Source organism: Tamandua tetradactyla, chromosome 2 (assembly GCF_023851605.1).
Source record: "Tamandua tetradactyla isolate mTamTet1 chromosome 2, mTamTet1.pri, whole genome shotgun sequence".
NCBI lineage: Eukaryota > Metazoa > Chordata > Mammalia > Pilosa > Myrmecophagidae > Tamandua > Tamandua tetradactyla.
Genome location: NC_135328.1, coordinates 204,477,670 through 204,499,622, shown reverse-complemented (window position 1 = coordinate 204,499,622; position 21,953 = coordinate 204,477,670). Strand labels below are relative to the sequence as shown.

At 56.3% G+C, this 21,953-nt stretch overlaps 1 protein-coding gene across 5 annotated transcripts in view; it reads right to left on the bottom strand.

Annotated features, from left to right (window-relative positions):
• Positions 1-21,953, bottom strand: part of HSPG2 (heparan sulfate proteoglycan 2) — a 98,087-nt gene that overhangs the window by 51,397 nt on the left and 24,737 nt on the right. For 2 of the 5 annotated variants that reach the window (XM_077150930.1, XM_077150932.1), the window contains exons 2-15: positions 13,312-13,447; positions 12,709-12,753; positions 10,436-10,510; positions 7,146-7,255; positions 6,985-7,043; positions 6,548-6,708; positions 5,399-5,449; positions 4,817-4,948; positions 4,305-4,559; positions 4,093-4,212; positions 2,149-2,280; positions 1,907-2,051; positions 1,662-1,813; positions 1,426-1,572 (exon numbers count right to left, since the gene is read on the bottom strand). In XM_077150930.1, coding sequence (XP_077007045.1) covers positions 1,426-1,572; positions 1,662-1,813; positions 1,907-2,051; positions 2,149-2,280; positions 4,093-4,212; positions 4,305-4,559; positions 4,817-4,948; positions 5,399-5,449; positions 6,548-6,708; positions 6,985-7,043; positions 7,146-7,255; positions 10,436-10,510; positions 12,709-12,753; positions 13,312-13,447 — 1,720 coding nt within the window. The remainder of the gene's footprint in view (positions 1-1,425; positions 1,573-1,661; positions 1,814-1,906; positions 2,052-2,148; positions 2,281-4,092; positions 4,213-4,304; positions 4,560-4,816; positions 4,949-5,398; positions 5,450-6,547; positions 6,709-6,984; positions 7,044-7,145; positions 7,256-10,435; positions 10,511-12,708; positions 12,754-13,311; positions 13,448-21,953) is intronic. The other 3 variants (XM_077150933.1, XM_077150935.1, XM_077150931.1) reach the window with 2 other exon arrangements.

Here is a 21,953-nt window from a genome sequence, read left to right as displayed (position 1 = left end):
CAGCTAAGGGCTACTGCACTGGACACGCAGTACATAGGGCCGGGGAGCTCATCACCTCTAAAGCAGTCCCTCCCAACTCTGGACAGTTTTGACTCTCAATAAGTCTTTCCTGACACCAAGTCTACCTCTGTCTGCCAAGAGTTTCCCTTTTTGGTCCTGAATGTCTTATTGCCATGGAGAAGGAATCCAGCCCCTCTTCTGCAAATTGACCACGGACAGTCCTCAAGTCCAGTATCTTCCTTGGCCTCCCTCCCTCCGAGGTTCTCAGACGCCCTCCTTCCTGGTCACTGCTTATGCACAGGGCACCTTCTCTTCCTGGAATCCCTGCCCGCTCGCACTGACCATCCACCGTGGCACGCAGGCCTGGACTCCAGCTCAGTGTTAAAGCAGCTGTAGGATCCCAGGAAAGCCCCACAACCTCTTGGAGCCTCAGGGTTCTCATAGCAAAATAATGACAACAGCCCTGACCTCACAAGGATTGCTGGTCATTCAGTGACAGTATGTCACCTTCACTGTGCAGACTGAGCGTTCAATAGACAGTGCCATGACCATCGGCGTTCCACATACACTGGGGACAACTTTGGGAGGAAACTAAGCATCCCGTGCATGCACTGCTGTCCTGTGAGAAAGGCAGTGAAGGCTCCGAGAGAGGAGGGCTGCCTGGCGTCAGCTGGTAAATCACAGAGCCAGAGCGGGAGCCCCGTCCGTTCGACCCCCGGGCCCGCAGGCATGGCTACCCTGCCATTCCAGCTCCCAGAGCCAGCAGAACTGTGTCCAACAGCCTACTTCCACGTTTGTAAAAACGGAGGCTCAGAAAGGCCAAGAGATCTGCCCAAAGTCACAGGAACAGTGAGTGGTGCAGCCAGAGGTCAGACCTAGGCGACAGAGACAGCCAAGCCCGTGCTCTAACTCTCTGGGGATACTGGCATTTCTCCATCTCTCAGAATAGGACGATCGTGACGGTGACACTGGTGGACACTTACTGGATGCTTCCATAAACCAAGCCCTAGACTGAGCGGTGCTCACACATTAACTCTCTAAGTACTGACAACCTAGGAGGTAGTTATTACTTTATTCCCACTTTACAGACGAGAAAGCTGAGATGCAAGACAGTAAGTGACGTAGCCAGGGGCACATGGGCATTAATTGTCACAGCCAGATCTGGACCAGGAATCTGGCTCCAGAGTCCATGCTCTTTGTAACCTGAAGTGGACAAATATCAAGTGTGGGTTTGGTTTTTCCTAAAAATGTTTGCTTTCCCCTGAAATGCTTTTCTTACAGGGCACAGGGTTTCTCCCCCAACCTGGACCTCATTTGCCCAGCACATACGGCCTCTCTCTAAGCCCACCGGGAGGGGGTGAGACTAGTGCCCGCCTCTCTCCCACCAGCGCGCCCGCCTGCCCGGCCACCCGGCTCTCTGCGCACCCTTGAAGTCACCGGGCTGGTCAAAGCGCAGTTGGATCTGGTCCCGGAAGCGGCGGCTGCTCTGGCACACGCTGGTGACCCCAAAGCAGAAGCAGGGCAGACAGGAGGCGCTGTCCTCCAGGTAGAAGTGCCCATCGGGGCAGGGGCCTGTTGGGTGGGAGTAGACGATAGCTGGCCACTGGTGGGCAGGCCCTCCCTGCTCCCCGCTGCCAGGGGCCCCCCGTCCCCGCCCGTACCTCGCTGAGGGATGAGCTCCAGGACACCGTCGGGAATGCTGAACACCATGCCCCGCGCGTTCATGGCCTCGCACGTGTAGGCCCCCTGGTCCGCCTCCTTCACGTCGCGGATGGTCAGTGTGCCACGGCCACCCACACTGGTCACTGTCACTCTGGGTGGGCACAGTGACAAGGTGGGGTCAGGTCCGGGCCATCGACTCACACTTCTCTGCGGTCCCACCCCCGGCCCGGGCCAGAGCCTGCACCTGGGGTGAGAGGGGATGTGGCCCCAGTTGAGCCTCCAGTTGATGATGGGAGTGGGCACGCCGATGGCCACGCAGGTGAAGGTCACCGTCTGCCCCCGGGAAGCCTGGATCAACTCCTGGGGTGGGGTCACCACCTGGGGGGGCACTGGGGAGACGTGAGGGGTGTGAGAAGCTAGGCCTGAGGCTGTGGAGAGAAGCACCCAGGGTCCAGATTTCATCCCGTCCCCCAGCTGTCCACTCACTGCAGCCAAACTCGTCACTGCGGTCGGGACAGTCGCTCTCCTCGTCACAGTGGAAGCTGGCCGGGATGCATGTGTTGGTGGAGACACAGCGGAATTGAGTGGGCCCGCACACATCCTCTGGCCGCTTGGCGGCTGGGGACAGAGCCAGGAGTGGGCACAGGGGCACCGCTCTCAGGACCCCCTTTCCTCACCTTCCCCCAGCAGCCCACTCAATTCACCTCCTCCAGGTGTCCCCAGGGTCACCTGCTCTTGCCCACATGCTATGCTGCTGCCACAACATCATCCACACCTCACACTCAGCGATGGCACAGCCCCAAGTCTGCTGTCAAAAACCCATCACCATACCCCGCCCCACCAGCCACTCCACTCCACTCCACTCCTCAGACAGGGCTACATCTGTCTTGTAACAATCACAGCCACAGCGCCACTCAGCCTCGTGCACACTCAGCTGCCTTCACAGAGTCACAGAAGCACTAGGCTGCACACAGGGACAAGCTGTCCATCAAAGGCACAGACCAAGCAGCCAGTGCCCTTGGACACTGGGAACACCTGACTTGGTTCTCTCTCCTGGAACGGCCTTGCCAGGGGCTGGCAGGGCTCAATGCTCTGAACCACAGGCCCTGCCACCATGGGCCCCACTGGCTGGCCTGGGGATGGCACCTGACCTGAGAGCAGCCACAATCAGCTGACCAGAGGCCAGGGGGAGGACTGGCTCCAGGCTGGGCTCCAACGGAGCACCGTTTCTGGATGACACACAGTGCTCTCCATCGGACAGACCGAGCTTGAGAGAGACACACAGACAGGGACAGAAGGCAGAATGGTGCAGTAGCAGAGGCCACACATCCACAGGTATGGACCTAATGGAGGACATGAAGGAGCCATCTCCTGATGCCTCTCAGGGCTTCCGTTCCTGGCACCCTAAGGAGGCCCCAAGGCCCCTTGGCACTCAACAAGGACTCGGCCCTCCTATTTTTCTCCCAAAAGGGTTTTTCAGCTGAAGCCTCAATTACTTTCTCCCTCCCCAGGGGTCAGGCAATCGGTCAGGCTTAGAGCACAGGCAGGGCCTTGTCAGACTCTGCCAGTCCCTGGTACGATGCTGCCTTTCCCCAGCATTTATTACGGGAGCGGGAAGGGCGAGGGAAGGTGAAGAGGAGAGCTGGCCCTGAGAGCAAAAATGTCAGCACTCAGGGATGCGATCCAGGATCAAAGAGAAATGGCTTGGAGATTATCCTCCAGCTTGGCCTGGCAGGCCCCAGCTTTCACCCCACGACAGGACACACAGGGTGCTTCCTGAGATGGCCTCTGGCCTCTTCACCACCCCTCACCTATTCAACTGTCAGCCTTAACACATGGGTGGGTGGACAGATGGATGAGAGAGAAGAAGGATGTTGGACAGATGGGTAGATGGATAAATTGCTGGGCAGACAGACAAGGGATGGGCAGATGGGTGGGTAGAAAAGATGGATCTGAGAGAAGAAGGATGTTGGATGGATGGATGGATGGATGGATGGATGGATGGATGGATGGACAGCTGGACAGACGAACAACAGATAGATTGTTGGATAGTGGGATAGGTGGCCAGATGGATGGGAGGGAGAGAGGATGCTGGATAGAGCCCAGATGGACAGACGGAGGGTGGCTGGGCAGACGGATGAACAAATAACTCAGGACCAGCTCTACCATGAGGGCAACGCTTCGGCCCACACGTAAATCCAGGACCCCATCACCAAGGCCCCCTAGCCAATCACGCCCTCTCAGCCGTGGGTCTGACCCCCGCGTGAGCATTAAGAAGTGTAATGGGAACAGAAATAAAGCAAAGAAACCAAGGGACATTAACCACAGGCAGTGTGGCCGCAGGGCAGGGCCAGCTCAGAGGCGGGAGCCCTTGCGGCTCAGGTCGGAGCGGGAGAGAAAGCTCCAGGCCCGGGGCCGGGGGACACTCACGGCAGTCAGCCTCGTCGGTGCGGTCGTCACAGTCGAAGTCGCCGTCGCAGCGCCACAGCTTGAGGGCGCAGGACCCGCTTCCGCAGGGGAACTCATTGGGCTCACAGGGCGCGGGGGGGCCTGGGGGGGCCAGGTGGGGGTCAGCCCCCCGCCCCCAGCCCGGCCGGCTCCCCAGCCCGGCCCCCGCCCCCCGGGGCCAGCCCGGGCCGCACCACAGTCCAGCTCGTCACTGCCGTCCTTACAGTCCTCCTGCCCGTCGCACAGGTAGTCCTTGGGGATGCAGTGCCCGCTGTGGCACGCGGCCTCGTGGGGCCCACAGGGCACGGGCCTGCCTTCGTCGGGGCGCGGCGGCCTGGGGACGGGGAGGCCTGGGGGCCGCTGCGTGATGGCTGCCTCCGGCTGGGGTGGAGGAGGGGGTGTCTCCACCAGAATGGGGGGCACGGAACTGACCTCCGGGACTGGTTCCTCTGTGGACAGAGCCTGCTCTGAGCCGGCAGCTAGGGTGGGCCCCTCACCCCTCGCCCTCCACACTCCCCAGGACCACCCTGGACCCCAAGGACCACTCCTCCTGTTTTATTCATGAACCCAACCCACCGCCACTGCAGCTCTGACCCCGTGATCACCCTTCTATGCCCCTCTGCCTGCACAAACCCTCTGCCCCCCGATGGACCCCTGGCCCTGCCCTGGAACCTGCAGACCACCTGTGACCCAGACAGCCCCTCACCACAATTGAGCTCATCAGACATGTCCCTGCAGTCAGGCCGCCGGTCACAGCGATACTCCAGGGCCACACACTCGTTGTGACTGTGGCAGGCGAACTCAGCTTTGGTGCAGACCCTCCCTGAGGGCGGGGGCACTGTGGTGGGGGGAGAGACAGACGTGCAGACCTTGAGAACTGGGGCATGGTGGGGGCCGGGGGGAGTCAGAGGCAGCAGGCAGGAGCTTGGTGGGAGGTCCGAGGGAGGGCACAGGCGCCACGTGGCTGCAAGCAGGCTTTGGTGCTCTGTGCTAGGCCACTTGACTTCTGGAGGACATGGCACAGGCGAAGAGCACACAGTAAACACGCATCCAGACACACATGGGACACAGGACCGTGGCCTCACCCAACCCTTAGACCTCATTCACAGACCCCACAGACGGTGGGCATGCCACATGCATGCAAGCCACACCCTGGCCCAGGGGAGATGAAGGAGGGGAGGAGGGCAGGCCTGTGGCTGAGTCCGGCCGTCTTGCCCTCATCCATCCTTCCCCTCCATCCAGGCACTTTTCTAGTACCGGCTGGGCCCGGCGAGGCTTCCAGTCTCACCTGGTGTCACCGCGGCCACCACAGCGGCCAGGGGGGGCGGGGGTGTCTGGGCTGGAAAGGAAGTTGTGGTCAGCAGCCGCCCCACCTGGGGGCCAGCAGGTGTGGGCTCAGTTCTACCTGCAGGGAACTGGGGAGGGCATCTCCCACTCAAGAGGACTCACTGAAAGCAGGGGCAGCAGGAGGCTGGACCCCCAGCAGTCTTGACAGCTGGGCCTGGAGATACCAAAGGAGGAAACCTGATCTTTGGGTGCATTCATTGAGGCTGTGTGTGCAGAGCAAAGGAGGTCCTGGCATCATTACATTTCCTAATTATGCTATGGTAGGGTTGGCGTTTGTTCAGTTCTGGGTTCCAGCAAGTCATGGACCATGACATCTAGGGAGGACTGGGATGAGGCCTGGGCAGAGAACTCTATCCTGTGAAGAGCAATTACGGGAACTGGAACCATTTGGTCTAAAGAAGAAAAGACTCGGACAGTGCAGTACAAAGGAACCTGGGCGAACAGCGAGTACAGTGACCAGGCCTGCACACATGACAGCTGTGTGACCTAGTCCAGCTTCCTGATCACTCTGAGCCTGTTTCTCAATTGTAAAATGGGACTTCTCTCGGCTCTGCTTCCTGCACAGGTTCTGGCAAGATTGGTACAGACACAGGATTTGATTTAAATTCTGGCTTTTCTGATATCTGCTTATGTGAATTCTGGATGGCCACTTTTCCTTTCTGGGCCTCAGTTTCCCCATCTGTAAAATGGGAAGGATGATATCTACCTTATAGCAATTGCTGTGAAGATGAAATGGGAGGCTGAACTTAAGGGCATAGAGTATATAGTCAGTGCTCAAAAAAACAATGGCTGCTAGTATTAAATGAAAATGTTTTGGACCCAAAGCACCATATGAAGAAAGAAATTATCTATTTTCCAACATACAGAGTGTGATACAAATAGGCCAGAAACTGGGTCTAATGGGTATCTATTAGATGAAACAGATTATACTCTACCCATGCCAAGACTGCATGGAGATTGATGGAGCAGACTCAGAAGTAGTGAGCTCCCCATCCCTGGTGGTGTGCAAGCCCATGGTGGGGACACTGAAAGGGGACCACACGAGTCTGAGAAACTGGACGAAGTGACCCCAGGCGCCAGACGGGCTCACCTGTGCCCAGGCGTCGGAACTGGAAACCCTGGGGAGAGGTCGCATAGGAGGCGATGGAGCCGCTGGAGACAACCCTGTGCAGCACCTCCTGAATCTGAGCCCCGTCTGCATTCCCTTCTGATCCCACGTCCAGCTCCACAAAGACCCAGCCATCCAGCTCCCTGGGGGTGGGGACGGGGCAGGGGAGCATGGTGAGAACACGCCTCTAATCTCAGTTTCTTCATTAGTTCCCTGTCCCATGCTCAGGCTTGAGCCCCAGGACGGCCTGCTTAGGGTCCAAACTACCCCCACATCGAGTCCTGAATTTCCACCAACAGAGATTCGTGCCATTAAAGTCTCTCCCTTCCCAGTACCCTGGCTTCTCTTCCCCATCCTCACCAGCACCCCCTGAGGCTGCCTCCCAACCCCTCACCAGTCTCGGGAGGGGCCCTTCTTACTTGATGAACACCAAGCTGACAACCTGGTCTCCGGGGATCTTCAGGTATTCTGACTCCAGCTGGGGAGGGACCCAGCACCATCAGCCTCCAGACCCCTTCACCTCCCTCTCCAGTTCTGCTCCACCATACCCGGGGAGCTCCCCCAACCCCCTTCGCCTCACCGTGTCTACCACGGCCTCGGACACCTCTCGGAACTCCACAGAGGCTGCATCCTCCAACCGGGAGCTATAGTCGATGGAGCGAGTAAAGTTCACCAGGGCCCGGAAATAAACTGCGGAAAGGAAGGGACGAGTCACCGTGAGGGGCCCAGACTGGCATAGCATGGCTCAGGCAGCTGGACGAGTGGGTGGGAAACGCGGGGGCCCCTGGAAGCCTAAGGCGTCAACTCCCAGCACTGCCTCTGTGAGCACATGCCATGGCGGCCCCTGGCAGGCATACCAGGTCAAAGTCAACGCCCTGCCCTTGCGTGAGGGGCTTCCACTAACTGGGAAAATGGCTTGATCCAGAAATCAGGTGATGATGGCACATCGCAGCAACTCAGAAGACTGGGCAGGTGGGGGTAGCTTCCAAAGGAGACTGGTCTGGCACAGTCTACACTGGCCTAGCCAGGGCCTATACATCCCTTGGGCTCAGCTCAGTATCACCTCTTCCAAGAAGACTGCCTGGACTGCCCTTCTCCAACGCTGCCTGAGTTAGAGACCCCTCCTCTGGAGCCCTGCTGCCTCCTCCATCAAAGCACCTCCCACCCCACATGGCATAGATTCTGCGGGTTTTGAGGTCAGCCACCCCTCAGGCAAATGACCTCGCAGTAAAATGGAAATACTGATTGTATGAAGCACACTGGCCTTAAATGATATCATGTGAGGAGTAAATGATATCCTGCTTAAGGTACAGCCCAGGCATAAGTGCTGGAGAATTGGAAGCTGTTGTTGCTCGTCCCTCGGCCGGTCTCTATACCAAAGAAGGAGCTCGATGAGGGTGGGAACCCTGGTCTCCTCCATCCCTGCGTTCCCAGCGCACAGCACATAGTAGGTTCTTACTAAGTGGTAATGGATGGAGTCATACAAGACTGGTGTCAAAACATACACAACAATCATTTCTTAATCCCTGATAGGTACAGGATATTCTTTATGTATTAAATGCTGTACTGTTTCTGAGTTCATCTATAAGTTACAAAGTTCATATGAGTTTCAAATGAATTCTATATAGAGACAGTGCTTGGAATGGAGCCTGGCACATAGTAGATGCTGAATAAATGATGGCTGAATCCATTTATACCATATACCTACAGTATACATAGGCTGGTATACCCACCATTCCCCCCTACACACACACACGCACATACAATAATCATTTCTTGAGTACCTATTATGTACAAGATATTTTAAGCATTATATCTCACAATATTCATGAATTAAAGGGTAAGTTATAAATATGAGCAACAAATGAGTTAATATAAAGTATTTAGAATACTGGCACATAGTAGGTACAGTATAATATGAGCTATTATATAAGTGGCAGCACAGTTTAGTGCTTTTAGCACAGTTTAAAAGCCCAGACTCTGGAGCAAAATTGCCACTTACAAGCCCTGTGACCATGGGTAAGTTATTCAGCCTCTCTGAGCCTCCGTTTCCTCATCTGTAAAATAGGGATAATGATGGCACCCACCAGAGGGCTGTTGTGAGGATTAAATATAAGTTAATAAATGCAAGCGACTGGTGCACAGTAAGGGCCACGTGGGCTAGCTGATATTATCCCCGCACTCTGCAACAAACCCAAGGAATGGGTCTGGCTTCATTTCTTTCCTTCTGAGAGAGGCATCCATTCATTCCTCTAACAAATTTTTACTGTATGCTGGTCAGCGTTCTAGGGGCAGGAAATTCACCACTGAACTAGACCATGAAAACCCCTGTCCTTGTGGAGATCACTTTCTAGTAGGGTGAGAAAGAAAATAGAACAAATAAGTGCGGAGTCAGTGGCACTAGGGGAAAAACAAGGCTTGTTGTGGGAGAGGGTGTGTTGGGGTAAGGTGGGTTCCATTTTCCAGATTGTTCAGGGAAAGCTCCCTGCAAGTGGATGTTTGAAGAAGGAGAGGGAGCCCTGTGGAGAATCCGGGGACAGAGCATCCCAGGGAGAGGGGACAGAAAGTGCAAAGTCCATGGGGCAGAAAATGGCTCAAAGAAGTGACAGATGACCAGCGTGTAGGTGGCAGTGCTGGGAGTGCGGCCCAGGGCCACTCTCTCTGTGGCTTGGGCTAAAGCAGCCCTAGGGTGCGAGGATCAGAATGGGGTGGGCCGAGCAAGGCCTAGGAGCCGCCTCCTTCCCCAAATGGCACGACAGCGATGATGCTTTTGAGGGCAGTTCTGCCTGCTCTGAACCAAGAGGCGGGGCCGAGCCTCTGGGAGGCCAGGTGGGTGGGGCCCCATGGGCGGCGCGTGGGGGTCGTGAGCTGGGCCACAGAGGCCCCTTGTGAGCCGGCACAGAGGCCCATTGAGAGGCCCCCACCCCAGCCCGTGGCCTCAGCCCCACGGCCCAGCGCAGGCGAGGAGGCCGGGCCTCTGCCCAGGAATGCGCCTCTCCCGGGGGAGGGGGCCAGGGCGCCACAAAGCTCCTTTCTACTAGGGCCTGGGAAGGGCACAGACCCTCCAGGCTGACCCCACCCCCTTTCCTTCTCCTAGACCAGGGGCAGGTCTGGGCGAGCACCCTCCCGCCCCCACCCTGAGCTCCTCCCCGTGGCCGGTGCTGGAGGGCCGGGCAGAAAGTGAGGCTGTGTCTGCCCCCGGAACCTGCCCCGCAGAGCTGAGGGCGGCTAGAAGGGAGTGAGGCTGGCGTGAGGGGAAGTGCGGTCTGGACACTTGCCCTGCCCAGCCCCACCTATCAGGCCCTCATTCTCAACCTGTTGGGAAGACTTACATGGGGGGAGGGGTGGGTGGTCCGGAGCTGCCCTGAACCCAGGGTAGGGTAGGGCGCACACCTGATCATCCCTAGCCCAGGAGCAGGCTAGCCACCAGCTCCCCTGCCCACTCCCTGCTCAAAAGAACTCCACACCCTACACACACAGGGCCCTGAATTCCCCTGGGTCCCTTGGGTGGGTCCAGGATCAGCCTATCCCGAGATGGACACAAGCTGCCTCCAAACTCTAGGGCCTTGTTTCCCGAGGAGTCCCACCCAGCCAGCACCCTGTGGGGAGGAGAATCAGGGCCCCCAAACTGCATTTAGCTCCATAAGCCCAGATGGGCCCGGGCAGAGTCCTGGGTGGGAGGCGGGGGTGGAGAAGGTAGGCTATCGGGGAGGGGTGGCTGGCCTGGCCCCTGGACTCTGCAGGGAGGTGCCTCGGAGTCTCCTGTGTGACCCTTGGCAAGGCGCAGGTTGGGGGAAAGGAGAGAAAGGAAGAGCTGGAGAGAGGGCACAGGGACCAGAGGTTCACCTGGCCTGGACCTGGGTCACTTACTGAGAGAAGACTCCTCGTCAAGCTCCGGGACCATCACGCCAGCCTCGGGGGGGAGGCCCAGGGGGGGTCCAGAGCCTGCGGAGCCAGCAACAGAGAGGGAGACAAGGTGAGAAGCGGGATGGAGAGGCTCCAAGACGGGGACAGAGGCATGGAGGAGAGAGACAGGGTGGGTGACCAAGAGACAGAGAGGGGAGGAAATGACAGAAGGAAACAGAGAAAGACAGAGAGAGAGAGAGATAGAGAGAAGGTGGCATGCAGACAGAAAGCAGGAACAGAACGACGGTCAAGAGAGATGGAGGCAGAGACGGAGCACCAAGGAGTCAGAGGGAGAAACAGAAAGCCACAGAGGGGTGAGGCACAGTCAGACAGAGATTCAAAGAGGAGAGGGGTAGCCCAAGGCAAGGAGGGGAAGGGATGTGAAGATGTGTCAGAGCAGGACAAACAAGAGTGGGAAACACAAAGACAGGTCAGAAGGTAGAACGGAAGTGGATGCGGGGCTGTGGGAGGGGAACCTGGGAGGCGGAGGCAGAATCCGAGGCTGCCGGGAGGGATACTGTTGGGAAGCCACGCCCTGCCCAAGAATGAGGAGATGGGTAGAGGGAGAGATGAAGAGTTATCTCATCTGGGGTCTGGGGCTAGGCCACGAGCCAGGCAAGAGGGATGGCCCAGGCGTGGCCCCGTTACAGGCAGGGGGGCTTGTGCTTGCCAGTGCGGGAAGGGCACTGCCCTTGGGCAAGGCTGAAGCCAGCACTCGGACGCCCTGGGACTCGAGGAGACACACCTGCTGCCTCCCGGGCTCGGATTCAGCCCAGCTGCCTGGACCCGCCCCAAGGGCCATCAGTGGGTGCCAGCGTTTGGATCTGGAGGGCCTGAGGTCCATTTCTCACAGACTGCTTCCCCACCCCACATGAAAAGGCACCTGCCCTGGTCCCTGGCCCTCCCCAGCTGCTGCTCTCCCTTCCCCACCCCTGCCCCTACCTTGGGCCTTTCCTGACCTCACAGCTACTTCTCAGGGAGGGGGGGTGGACTGGCAGGGATGCTCAGAGCCGGCAGAGCTGCCACAGTGGGAGGGCCACAGATGCTTCCCAAAGCACAGGGGGGACTGGAGCGGGCGCCAGCAGCCAGGCCTGGCTTGGCAAGAGGCAGCACCTAGGGCAGCACGAGTGTGGGCCAACTTGGGGTATGGGCGTGAGCAGGGGGCAGACCTCACACTCCCACTGCTGGGCCCAGGCACCTTGCACCCTGCAGTGACCTGTACATGGAAGCTTCAGGCCCCTCCAGAGGCTCCTCTAGGGTCACCAAGCCCTACGTGCTGGGAGATCAGTCAGGACCAGTCTACCCAGGGACTAATGCCCTGTCTGCAGCAGCCCTGTTCAGATGCCACCTTCTGGCATGTGGATGCCCCTGACACATCAGTGAAGGGGCAGGAGACCCTCACCCCAGAGAGGCCCAGGCCAGACTCACCCAAGGCCCGCTGACAGGGGTAGCACTGGCTGCAGGAAGCTGCAGGTGGTCAGCCTGAGCTGAGTCCCCACTCCATTCTTAGCCCTGACCACAGAGTGCCCCAGGCAGCTGGCTCCCAGCAGGGGCAGCTGGAACCATATGGGGCGTTCATAGGGTAGTTCAGGTTCTAACCAGGGTCCCAGGGTGGGATGAAGCAGGGACTCAGAATCCCTGTCCAAGTGCTGGGCCAGTCTCCACCCTGGCTGTGCAGTTTAGGTGCCAGCAGAGTGGCAGCTGAAGGAAGCTCAACTTCTTTTCCCTCTACAAAGTCCAGCCCTTTTTCCCCAAACCAGGAACTCTGGTCTTCCAATCAGCAACTTAAACGAAGCACAGTTCCCTCCCAAGTCCAGGTCCCCTATTCCACAGAGTCCCTTGGTTCTATCCAACCCTGCCTGAGGCCCCTCTACTCTGCAGTAGCCACCCCCAAGAAGGGCTCTAGGGAAAGACTTCATAACTGAGCTGCCATGGGGGGTGAGAATTTCAGCTCTGAGGGCTGAGGGCTTGGCTCTCAGTCCCTATCGGAACTGGGCATTTCCTGGACACTGCCCTGATCTTCATCCTTGTGGCACAGGTGAGGCATGGGATCCCATCACTCAGCAGGTAGGTGAACACCCCCACTTCCCCCTGCAGCTCACCCCAGGGCTGGCCCAAGGAACCCTTGAGACCCTCAATCCAAGAGATGGGGCCTCTGGGGCCAGGCAGATCTGCTCTGGGCTTCCCCCAGGAGGCGGGCAGGGTGCAGGTTCTGAGGGACACCCTCGGCCACTTACCTATTTGAAAGTCTCCACTAGCCAGGTCCCCGCTGCCCAGGTCATCTGCAAGCAAAGGAGGGAAAACTCATTCAGCAGCAACAAATATTCCCTGAGCACCTTACTGGGCATCGGGCACTGTTCTAGGCTCCCGACACCCCAGTGGGAAAGGGAAATGAACACACAGAACTCTTACCCTCCTTTCCCCCCTGCTAGGGAGGTGGCCTGTAAAACTCGGCCATCAGAGAGGGTGTGGACCAAGGCCCCAAACCCCAGGACTCAATTATCTGTCATATGGCCAGGGTGAGGGGGATCGGGCAAATGAAGGTGGTGCAGGAGTCAGGTAACTGTCCCATGCTGGGCGCTGCCAGCCCCCTCCCCCAGATCAGTTCTGCTTGTGGCAGGGAGGTGCGGTGAGCGGTGCAGGGTCACCCGGTTATAAGTGGAGGATACCTGGGGTCAACGGAACCCGGGCTCAGGATACAGAGTTCTCAGCCCGTCTACTGAGGAGCCAGCTTGGGCAAGCTTCTTTGTGCCTCTCGAAGCACCAGCTGTGCACCCCAGGGAAGAACCACAGTTCTGTCCCTCAGCCCCTTCACCCCCAGCACCTGGCCACCTGCTCACCTCCGGAGGCATCGTCAGCCAGCAGGTCCTCGTCATCAGAAAGGTCCGAGTAGCTCCAGCCAGCCCGGCCCGCCGTGAAGGGCTCTGCATCTTCGGGCAGAGACAAGCCATCATCTGTCCTGAGCCCATGGATCACCTGCAGGAGACCCCACATCAGACTGCGTCATGCCCCTTAGTACCCACCAAGTCCCACACCCCACCAGTGGCTAAATCAGACTCGGATTGATTAAGAGAGCCAGGCCGAAGTTGAACTGTGATTTCTGGTCTTTTCCCAAATCTCATTAGTCCCCAAACGTCTCAGAACCCAACCCTGCAAATTCACCAAGCCTGAATGAAAGCAGACAATAAAATTAAAACCACTTTGGTAAGTGATGACTCCTCTTGTTCTGGAGAAGGCAGGGGACATCCAAGACATGAGTCAGTGGGCAGGGGGACACAAGCAGGTAAAGGGGCGACCCAGGCCAAGGTCTGCATAGATGGGTGACACAGGCTGAAACCAAGGCTGCGTCTATCAAAGCTGTTGCCTCCAATGCAGCTCCTCCTCTCCCGCTCTGGCCACCTCTTCCAGCCTCAGTCCACAGGGACTGCATTCCAGCCACGTTGGAGAATGAGCTCTGGCACTTGCAGCCACACTGACAAGCTCATATGTGTACCAGGCGGTGGGGTGGAGCTGGCAGCTGGGCTGAATGGGGGCAGGACCGGCATGGGGTCAACCCAGGATGACCTCAGGCTAACGCCGAACCTAGCACAAGCCCCGCTGCAGGCTCCTGGTCCATGGGGGGCCTGCGGAGGGTCCTTTTCCAGCAGGTGCAAACAGAATTGCTCCCAACCCCAGCAGCCGTCAACTTGCCTTTCCCAGGTGTGGGATAAGCAATGAATGCCTTTTCCCCTTAGACAAGATAGAGAGGTTCCCACAGTTTTATCAGGTAACTTAGAGGAAAATAAACTCGGCGGAATTCAAGGGAGCTCCAGAAGCCTCAAGCCCGGTGGGCATGGATTCACTGTAGCCCGTTACGTTTCCAGACCCAGATGGCTTGGCACAAGGGTCTCAGGCGCTGCCCTGGCCTTGGCACTATCTAAGAAGCCCGGCCCAGCCAGAAGGAAGTGGTCTTGCCAGTGAAAACCAAACCCAGCCCTTGCTGGCTGGCCGGGTGGTGGCAGCAGGAGAGAGGCCCAAGGAGGAGAAAAACACCTCTGGGGCAACCTGTCCTTCCCCCCATATCCACCTTTCCCTTGCATCTCTGTGTCTTTTTTCAAGCCAGTCCCTCTGCCAGAATGAATGCCCTTCCTCCCTCGGTTTTTCTGGCTAACTTCACTTCATTCTCCAAAATTCAGCTTCAACATCATTTCAACTACTCAGTAATAAAAGGAACAAATTGCTGATAGTCACAGCAACACGGATGAATTGCAAACACATTCCACTGGGTGAAAGAAGTCAGCAGAAAAAGACCACATACCCGGTGAAATAAGTCAGGCACGAAAGAACGAATATTGCGTGATCTCACTGCTGTGCAGTAATGAGAATACGCAGACTCACAGACTCAGAACCCAGGATACAGGTTACTGGGGAAAGAGTAGGAGATGGGGAGGTAATGGTTAAACTGTACAGTTTCTATTTGGGATGATGGAAAAGCTTCGGTAGTATATGGAACTGACGGTAGCACAACATTGGTGACATAATGAGCACACCAAACTTTATATTGGAATGGTTAAAAGGGGAAATTTTAGGGTGTATATATGTTGCTAGAATAAAAATTAAAAAAAAAAAATCTGTGGGACGATACAACATAGTGAACCCAAAGATAAGCCATGGATTATGGTTAGTACAAGTACAAATATGTGTTTTCATCCATTGTAACCAACGCACCACATTAATAACGCAAGGTGTCAATAATAGGCTGGTATATGAGAGCTCTATTTTGTGCATGATTTCTCTAAACTCACAACTTCTCTTAAAAAAAAAAAAAGGTACCTACTATATAATGCCACTCACATGAAATTCTAGGGGAAGGAAATCTGGCCCAGAGTGACCAAAAGATCAGTAGTTGCCTGGGGCCAGTGGTGAGGAGGGGTAAACTGGGAAGAGGAGAGGCACCAGGGAATCTTTTGGGGTAATGGATCTTAGTTAGGGTGGTAGGTCCCCAGGTGTGCCTATCTCATCATTAAATGGGTGCACTTTATTACATGCAATTTATAACCTCAATGAAGATGACTAAAAAAATCTCTGGAAGAGTCTGTCCTGACTCCTTGCTTGTCACAAATATCTCCTCCCCCAGGCTGGGTTCTGTGCCCCCCTCCTGGGCTCACAGTGCAATAGATGTACCTTAGAGGCAGGGATGGTAATGGATTAATCTCTCCCTTCTCAGCACCTCATGTTCAATAAACACTTGCATGGGTGGGTGACTGGATGGATGGACAGATGGACAAAAATGTCATTTGCCTATTAATTTCAGCTGCTTCCTGAAGACGACTTTCTTTGGAGGTGCTACCCATCCCCACATGGCCTACTGCACCTTCCTTCTTAGGCCGTGAGCTCCTGGAGGGTGAGTCTAGGGACCACATGGTCATCCTTGTGTTCCCAGTTCTGCCTGCCCTGCTCAAGGACCGTGCTGCCCACATCTCATCTCCTGCTACGGCCTAAGACCCCTTCCCCTCTGTAACCCATGGGCACATCCTCTCTCCTGCTTCTTCTTCTAATCCCCTCCCCTCTCCCTCTGGACAAGTGTCCATCCCTGTCCTGGTTGGCCACCCGTCAATCCCATGGGCACGATCGATGAGCCCAGCTAGGGAGGGTTGGAGGCGATAGGTACGTCTTCTGGGTCGTGTCCATGGGGTTGACGTTCAGAGGTATGCTTTAGACTTCCAGGAGTTTGTCAGAAATACAGATTCCTGGGCCCCTTCTCAGAGCTACTGAGTCAGGCTCTCTCCACAGCAGGTGAGAGAGTTACAATTTCATATGCCCAAGGGACCCTGACAGAGATTGGTTAAGAGCCTCAGGCTCAGCCCCCCACCAGGGGATCTGCCTTCTTCCCAGGCCAGGGACAGAGAGCAATGTTCCCATGGGGTGAGGTTCAAGTCCCGGGCAGGCCCTGACCGAACCAAGGGGAGTATGAGGCTAGGGCTGGTGCAGGGACACTGACACTGAGCAGAGGAGGCAGTCCAGGCAGGGAAGGTTACAGGGGATAGGCTTGGATCCACCCCACCTGGGGAAGACTCTCTCGGTCACTGCCACCCCCTCCCACCTTCACCACCCACGTAAGAGAAGCTTTGGAGGGCATACATGGGGCACAGAGGTTTCTGGAACCTCTGGACATTACTGCCTGAAATGGAACATCTTGTTGCAGAGAACAGATGCAGAGCTTCTCCCAGGGAGGGAGGAGCTGGGGATGGGGCTGGTGGGGGGGGGGGGGCGGTACGGTGCAGGGAGCTTGGGACCGGACAGGAAATAGCAAAGTGAGATTCGACTTGGAAAAAATTTCAGGAACACAACATCTGCAGTGAGAAGGGAAAGAGAATCCAGAGCATGTCCCAGCCTTGGAAAGAAGCTCCCCTCTTCTGGGGACCCCAGGAAATGGGAGCTCTCCCTATGCCAGTCTTTTTGTTTACAACTCCCTCCCCAGGGTCCAAGGCCCCAGGGTTGGATCAAGGTCTTTAGCAGAGGACAAGTCAGCAAGAGCAGAGACCGCATTTGCAAAAAGCAGAAGATCAAAAGGTTCCAGCAGCTGTACTCTACATCTGGGAAGAGAGATGGAGCCAGCCAGAAAAGAGCCAAAAGGAGCCTGAGACCTGACCATAGAAGGGAACTTGGATCTAGACCTGGAAAGTCTGGAATCTACTCAGGGAATAAGAAGAGCTAACATTTACCGAATCCTTACTAGGCAGCAGGCGCTACTGTACGTACTTTTATAGATGTTAAAACCAGCACAGCTATATGATGATACTGTGAACCACTGATTGCACACTTTGGTTGATTACCCAGTATGTGAGCATATAATATGCATCAATAAAATTGCATTAAAATTAAAATTTTTTAAAACCCAGCTCAGCACTATTAACAGCCCCACTGTAAAGATGGGAAATGAAAGAAAAAGAGTCAGGTTGGAAGATAATGACAGCATGTGGTGGAGCTGGGATTTGAACCCTGGTGATCTGGCTCCAATGCCCGAGTTCTTACCCCTACGCTATCCCACCTCGCTGTACATCACAGCTTCCAAAGCCTCTCCGCAGCCCCAGGGACAACAACCCTCTGAGGTCGGTGTGAATGCATCCCCCTTACAGCGGAGGGGACTAAGGCCCGGGAGAAGTGACTCCCCAAGATCACAGGAGTGGCTGGTAGAGCCAGGACTGGCCCAGGACCTCCCAGCTGCCCACCCCAAGTCCTCTGCCGAGGGAGGGTGGAGGGCTGGGCTGGACCTCCAAGCTGGCCCTAAGGCTTAGGCAGAGGGGCAGTGCCAGGAAGCCCAGGCTTGGCTGCTCCCCACACCTGCCTGGCAGCTCCTAGGACGCCCCACAGGATGTCCAAGCTGGTGGTCTGGACCCGTGCAGGCTGTGCCTGAAGTCCCAAAGAAGCCCACCAGTGGCTCCACGGCTAGAGGCAGAAATAGATCCCAGGCTTCCTGAGCCCCAGTCTGTCTCCAGCCGGGAGGGTGCCCAGCTTCCTCTCAGAGGAAGCAGGATGGTGGGGCTGGAGAGCAGGGGTCCAGAGGCAGGCCTGGGCCACAGAGGAAGGAGCCAGGCAGAGAAGGGGGTTTTCTAGTCGGGGAAAAGGCAGCGTGGGGGGCTGACTCACCCAGGTCAAGGCCAGAGGACTGTTCTAGCATGCTGGGAACAATTGTTTGGGGCGGAAGTGGGGGGCAGGGTGGCCCCCAAGTAGGCAGGCACTCCCTGAATACAGGCGGGACAGATAGACAGGGCCCCGACAGGCAAGGGACTCCTGGGAGGCACCCACCCCCGAGGCTAGGTTGTGCTCAGGCCCCCGGGGACAAGAGAGAGAGTCTGGACCCTCCTCTCTTGGCTGGAGTGAGGATGCAGAGAGAGCCAAGGCTGGCTGGAAAGGACTTAGCGTAGGGGTGAAGGGTCAGGCTGTAAGAGAGGGGTACAGAAGGTAGAGAAGATTTGGGGTAGGGGAAGAGGCACAGATACAGATATAGGGTATAGAATATAGGGTTTAGAGTTTTTAAAGGTATTTTTAAGTGAAGACTGTGGGCCTTGCAAAGGCATGAAGATGAGAGTTTCTGGTATGGCTAAAACCAAAGCCGTAGAAAGCCAGGAGTCCAGTGAAGAGATGACATTCACTGGGGCAGGCAAGATCCATGGGGGGCTTTCTCCATGCCCGGCTCTGTCCTAACACCGTACACAGACCATCTCAGTCACTCCTTGCTGTAACCTGGGAGGGCTGGTGATCAGAGCCAACTAGCCTTCAGTGCAATAAGGAAAACTAAAGAGCTCTGAAAACCAAGAGTTTTAAAAAATACATTTATAGCAAACTTATTTGGTACTAACTCCTGATCCGAACCCATGAAGCTATTAATAGCTTATGCACCTCACTTGGGAGGGAGAATCGTACGGTTTGCTGCAGAAACATTAATATTTTTGATTATGGCATGTTGTCTCAGACTCCTCTGAGGGTGTCACATCTCAGCTTGACTTGCTCTGCATCGCCTCTCTCAATACGAAAATGTCTTTATTTCAAAATGCATCCAACCCCAAGGGGTTCTGTTAAGGGACTGTGAACTTGTGTAATTACTGTTTCCATTTTATAGATGAGGAAACTGAGGCCCAGAGAGGGTCATTTGAGTAAGTGGGATCAAGTATGTAGACATCCAGTGCAGTATCTTGTATATAGTAAGGGCTCAATAAACAACAGAATTAGTACCGTGGGGCGAGGGTGGTGCAAGGTAGCAGGGTGGGGTGGGTGCAGAGGGCTGATAAATGGCAGGGGTGGGGGCCGTGAGAGGTACAGGCTCAGGGCTGGGGTCAGCCTGTGGGGTTGGGATGAGGGGAGGCCCTGGGTTGGCTGGGTAGGCAGAGCCCTGGCTGGGGATGGACAACAGGGCTTGGCTCAAGTTATCTGATGGCTTTGAGGCTGACTCTGGGACAGACCCCAGGGCTGCGGGCTTCCTACGCGGGCTCAGCCCCAAAGACATTCTTCACATGCCTTGGGCAGCCAGCCCACTCCCTCCCTCCCCGTGGCCCGGCCTGGGGCTGAGCCCCCCACCGCCCCCGCAGCTGGTCAGGAAGGTCTGAGCACAGCATGGCCCCAGGGGGGGTGCTGCAGCTGCCCAGGGCAAGACTCCAGGCATCTGGGCCGGAGTGAGCTCACCCCATCAAAATCCAGAGACAGTGTGGGGGTGGGAGACAAATGGGCCCCTGCCCGCCCACCTGCCTCCCCATCCCACCCCCGTGCCGATCCCTCAGCACAGGCTCTGCCTCCATGCCCACAGTGGGGGAACCAGCAGACAACGCAACCCTTGGCCCCCAGATTGCCAAGGAAGGACAAGGACCTGGGCTTGCTGCCCCCTCCCACTGTGCCACGATGCAGGCCACTCCCCGTACTCTGCTGCAACCCAGGCCCCAGAGACAGGGTCAAGGTGCCCCTGCCCCAGCCCTCCAGGCCGCCTGCTAGTATCCTGTCCACGGGCAGCAGACGGCTAAGGGGAAGGAATCTGTCGGGACAGCACTTTGTTGTGTAAACTGTCAAGGGTGGGTGAGCCCCACACAAAGGCCACAAGGCCTTTAATCCCCTGCGGTCTGAGAGGGGAGCCGAGCCGGAAAGGAGGGGGCCACAGCCTCCTCTGGCATGCCTGTACTGCCCGTGCCACTCAGGAGGACTGCCAGCTTCCCACATCCAGGTCCCATGGTGGCAGGACCTTCATCAGCCGGTCAGTCAGGAAGAATAAGGATCCCCAAAGTAAGGAGAACAGCGGGTGCTCATCAGGTGCTCACTGCATGCCAGGTGCTGAGCTAAGGTCTTTACAAGGATTATCTCACTTAAACCCACAACAACCCCATGAGGTAGATACTGGTGGCATCCCACTATCGTGAGTCAAACACTAGGCTCAGAGAAGTGAAGTCAACTGCCCAAGGTCACACAGCCAAGGCAGTAAGAGTTGGGTTTAACCTCAGGGTCCCCTCTGCTGGGCTCATACTCTTGTGCTTAACTCACCCTGCAGCCTTGGACAGTCCCTTTCAGCCAACTACAGTGAGTCCCTATGTGCCAGGCTCCACGAAGGTCATCTCAGCCAATATGAAAGTATGCGCCATGACTTTTACCTGTCTTGATCACTGCTGTGTCTCAGGAACTGAATATAGTGCCTAGCACATAGTAGGTGCTCAGTAAATATCTGACAAACTGAATAATTGAATAATGACTTGCCCAACAATACTGAGGTAGGAATGAGTCCATTTTATAGAAGAAGAAAGCAAAGTTCAGAAAAAGTAAGGACTTGACCCAAATCACACAGCTAGAAAGTGCCACTGCTATCTCTGGGCCTGAGTTCCCCGTGGATAAAACAGCGGCCATAAGACCTCATCCCCAGGAAAGGAGGGGGTTGAATCACATGATCCCTGAAGGTCATTCTTAGATATCTTCTGCCCTTGCAATCCCTCGGGGCCTCAGTTTCCTCAGTTATAAAATGGTAGCAGACCTCTCGGCTTTGCTCCTTCCCAGGGCTGGAGGGAGAAGCGAGTGGAACGAGGGGGTGGGCCTGCTTCGGGATGCAAGGCTGGCGACACTCACGTGGTGGCTGTTTTTACATGCACGAACTCTTTCCTGAACCCCGAATCCGTCCAGTCCTTTCTCAGGTGTACCTGCCAAGGCCTCTGCTGCGGAGATCCCCAAGACTTAGTTGGGGCTGCCACTATGCGGGGCTGAGCAAGACCACTTTATCTCTGAGTCTCAGGGATGGCCGGCCGGCAGTGTGGAGAGGGCCAGACTTCGGCCCTGAACGCTTCTGCTTCCAGGTCCCTCCACCACTGCCTCGCTGTGCAGCCTCAGCTCCCTAGCTGCAAAAATGGGAGAAGCCACCATACTTGCCCAGAAGGCCCAATGCAAGTCACTTCAGCCTCTATTTATGGGTTGGGTCTTAGAATGAAATAATGACATAGACGAACATGGGGCTCCATGTTCCTGGGGGTGACGTACCATGAAACCCAGTGATGACAGCACAGTGGGGAGGGAGCTCCGACGAGGAAGGACAGGGAGCTATGAGAGCCCAGAGGAGGGTCCCTCACTGGGGGACAGGGAGGAGTCAGGGAAGGCTTCCCAGCGGGGTGTGGGAGATGAATTCACCCAAGTCAGGAGGAGAAGGGAAGAGAGCGTGTAGCAGGCAGAAAGAACGGCACAACCAAGGCCTAGAGGGGGAAGAGTTCACAGCATGTTGCAGGGACTGGAAGAAGTTGTGTGCAGTGGGATGTGGTGTGCAAGGCGGCCGGGCAGCCAGGAGGGAGCACCCCCAAACGTGCTCTTCCACCTAAAGTGCTGTGCCAATTGCTTGTATTACTGACAGGGTGCTAGTTGTGGACCACTCTTCTCAGTCCCTCTCCAGAGTCCCTGCACTCTCCCCTTGCCCCACAGACACCCCAAGGAAGTGTCTCCCCAAAGCTGAGTGAGTTGCCTGCCAGCTTAAAGGGAAGCAGCCACT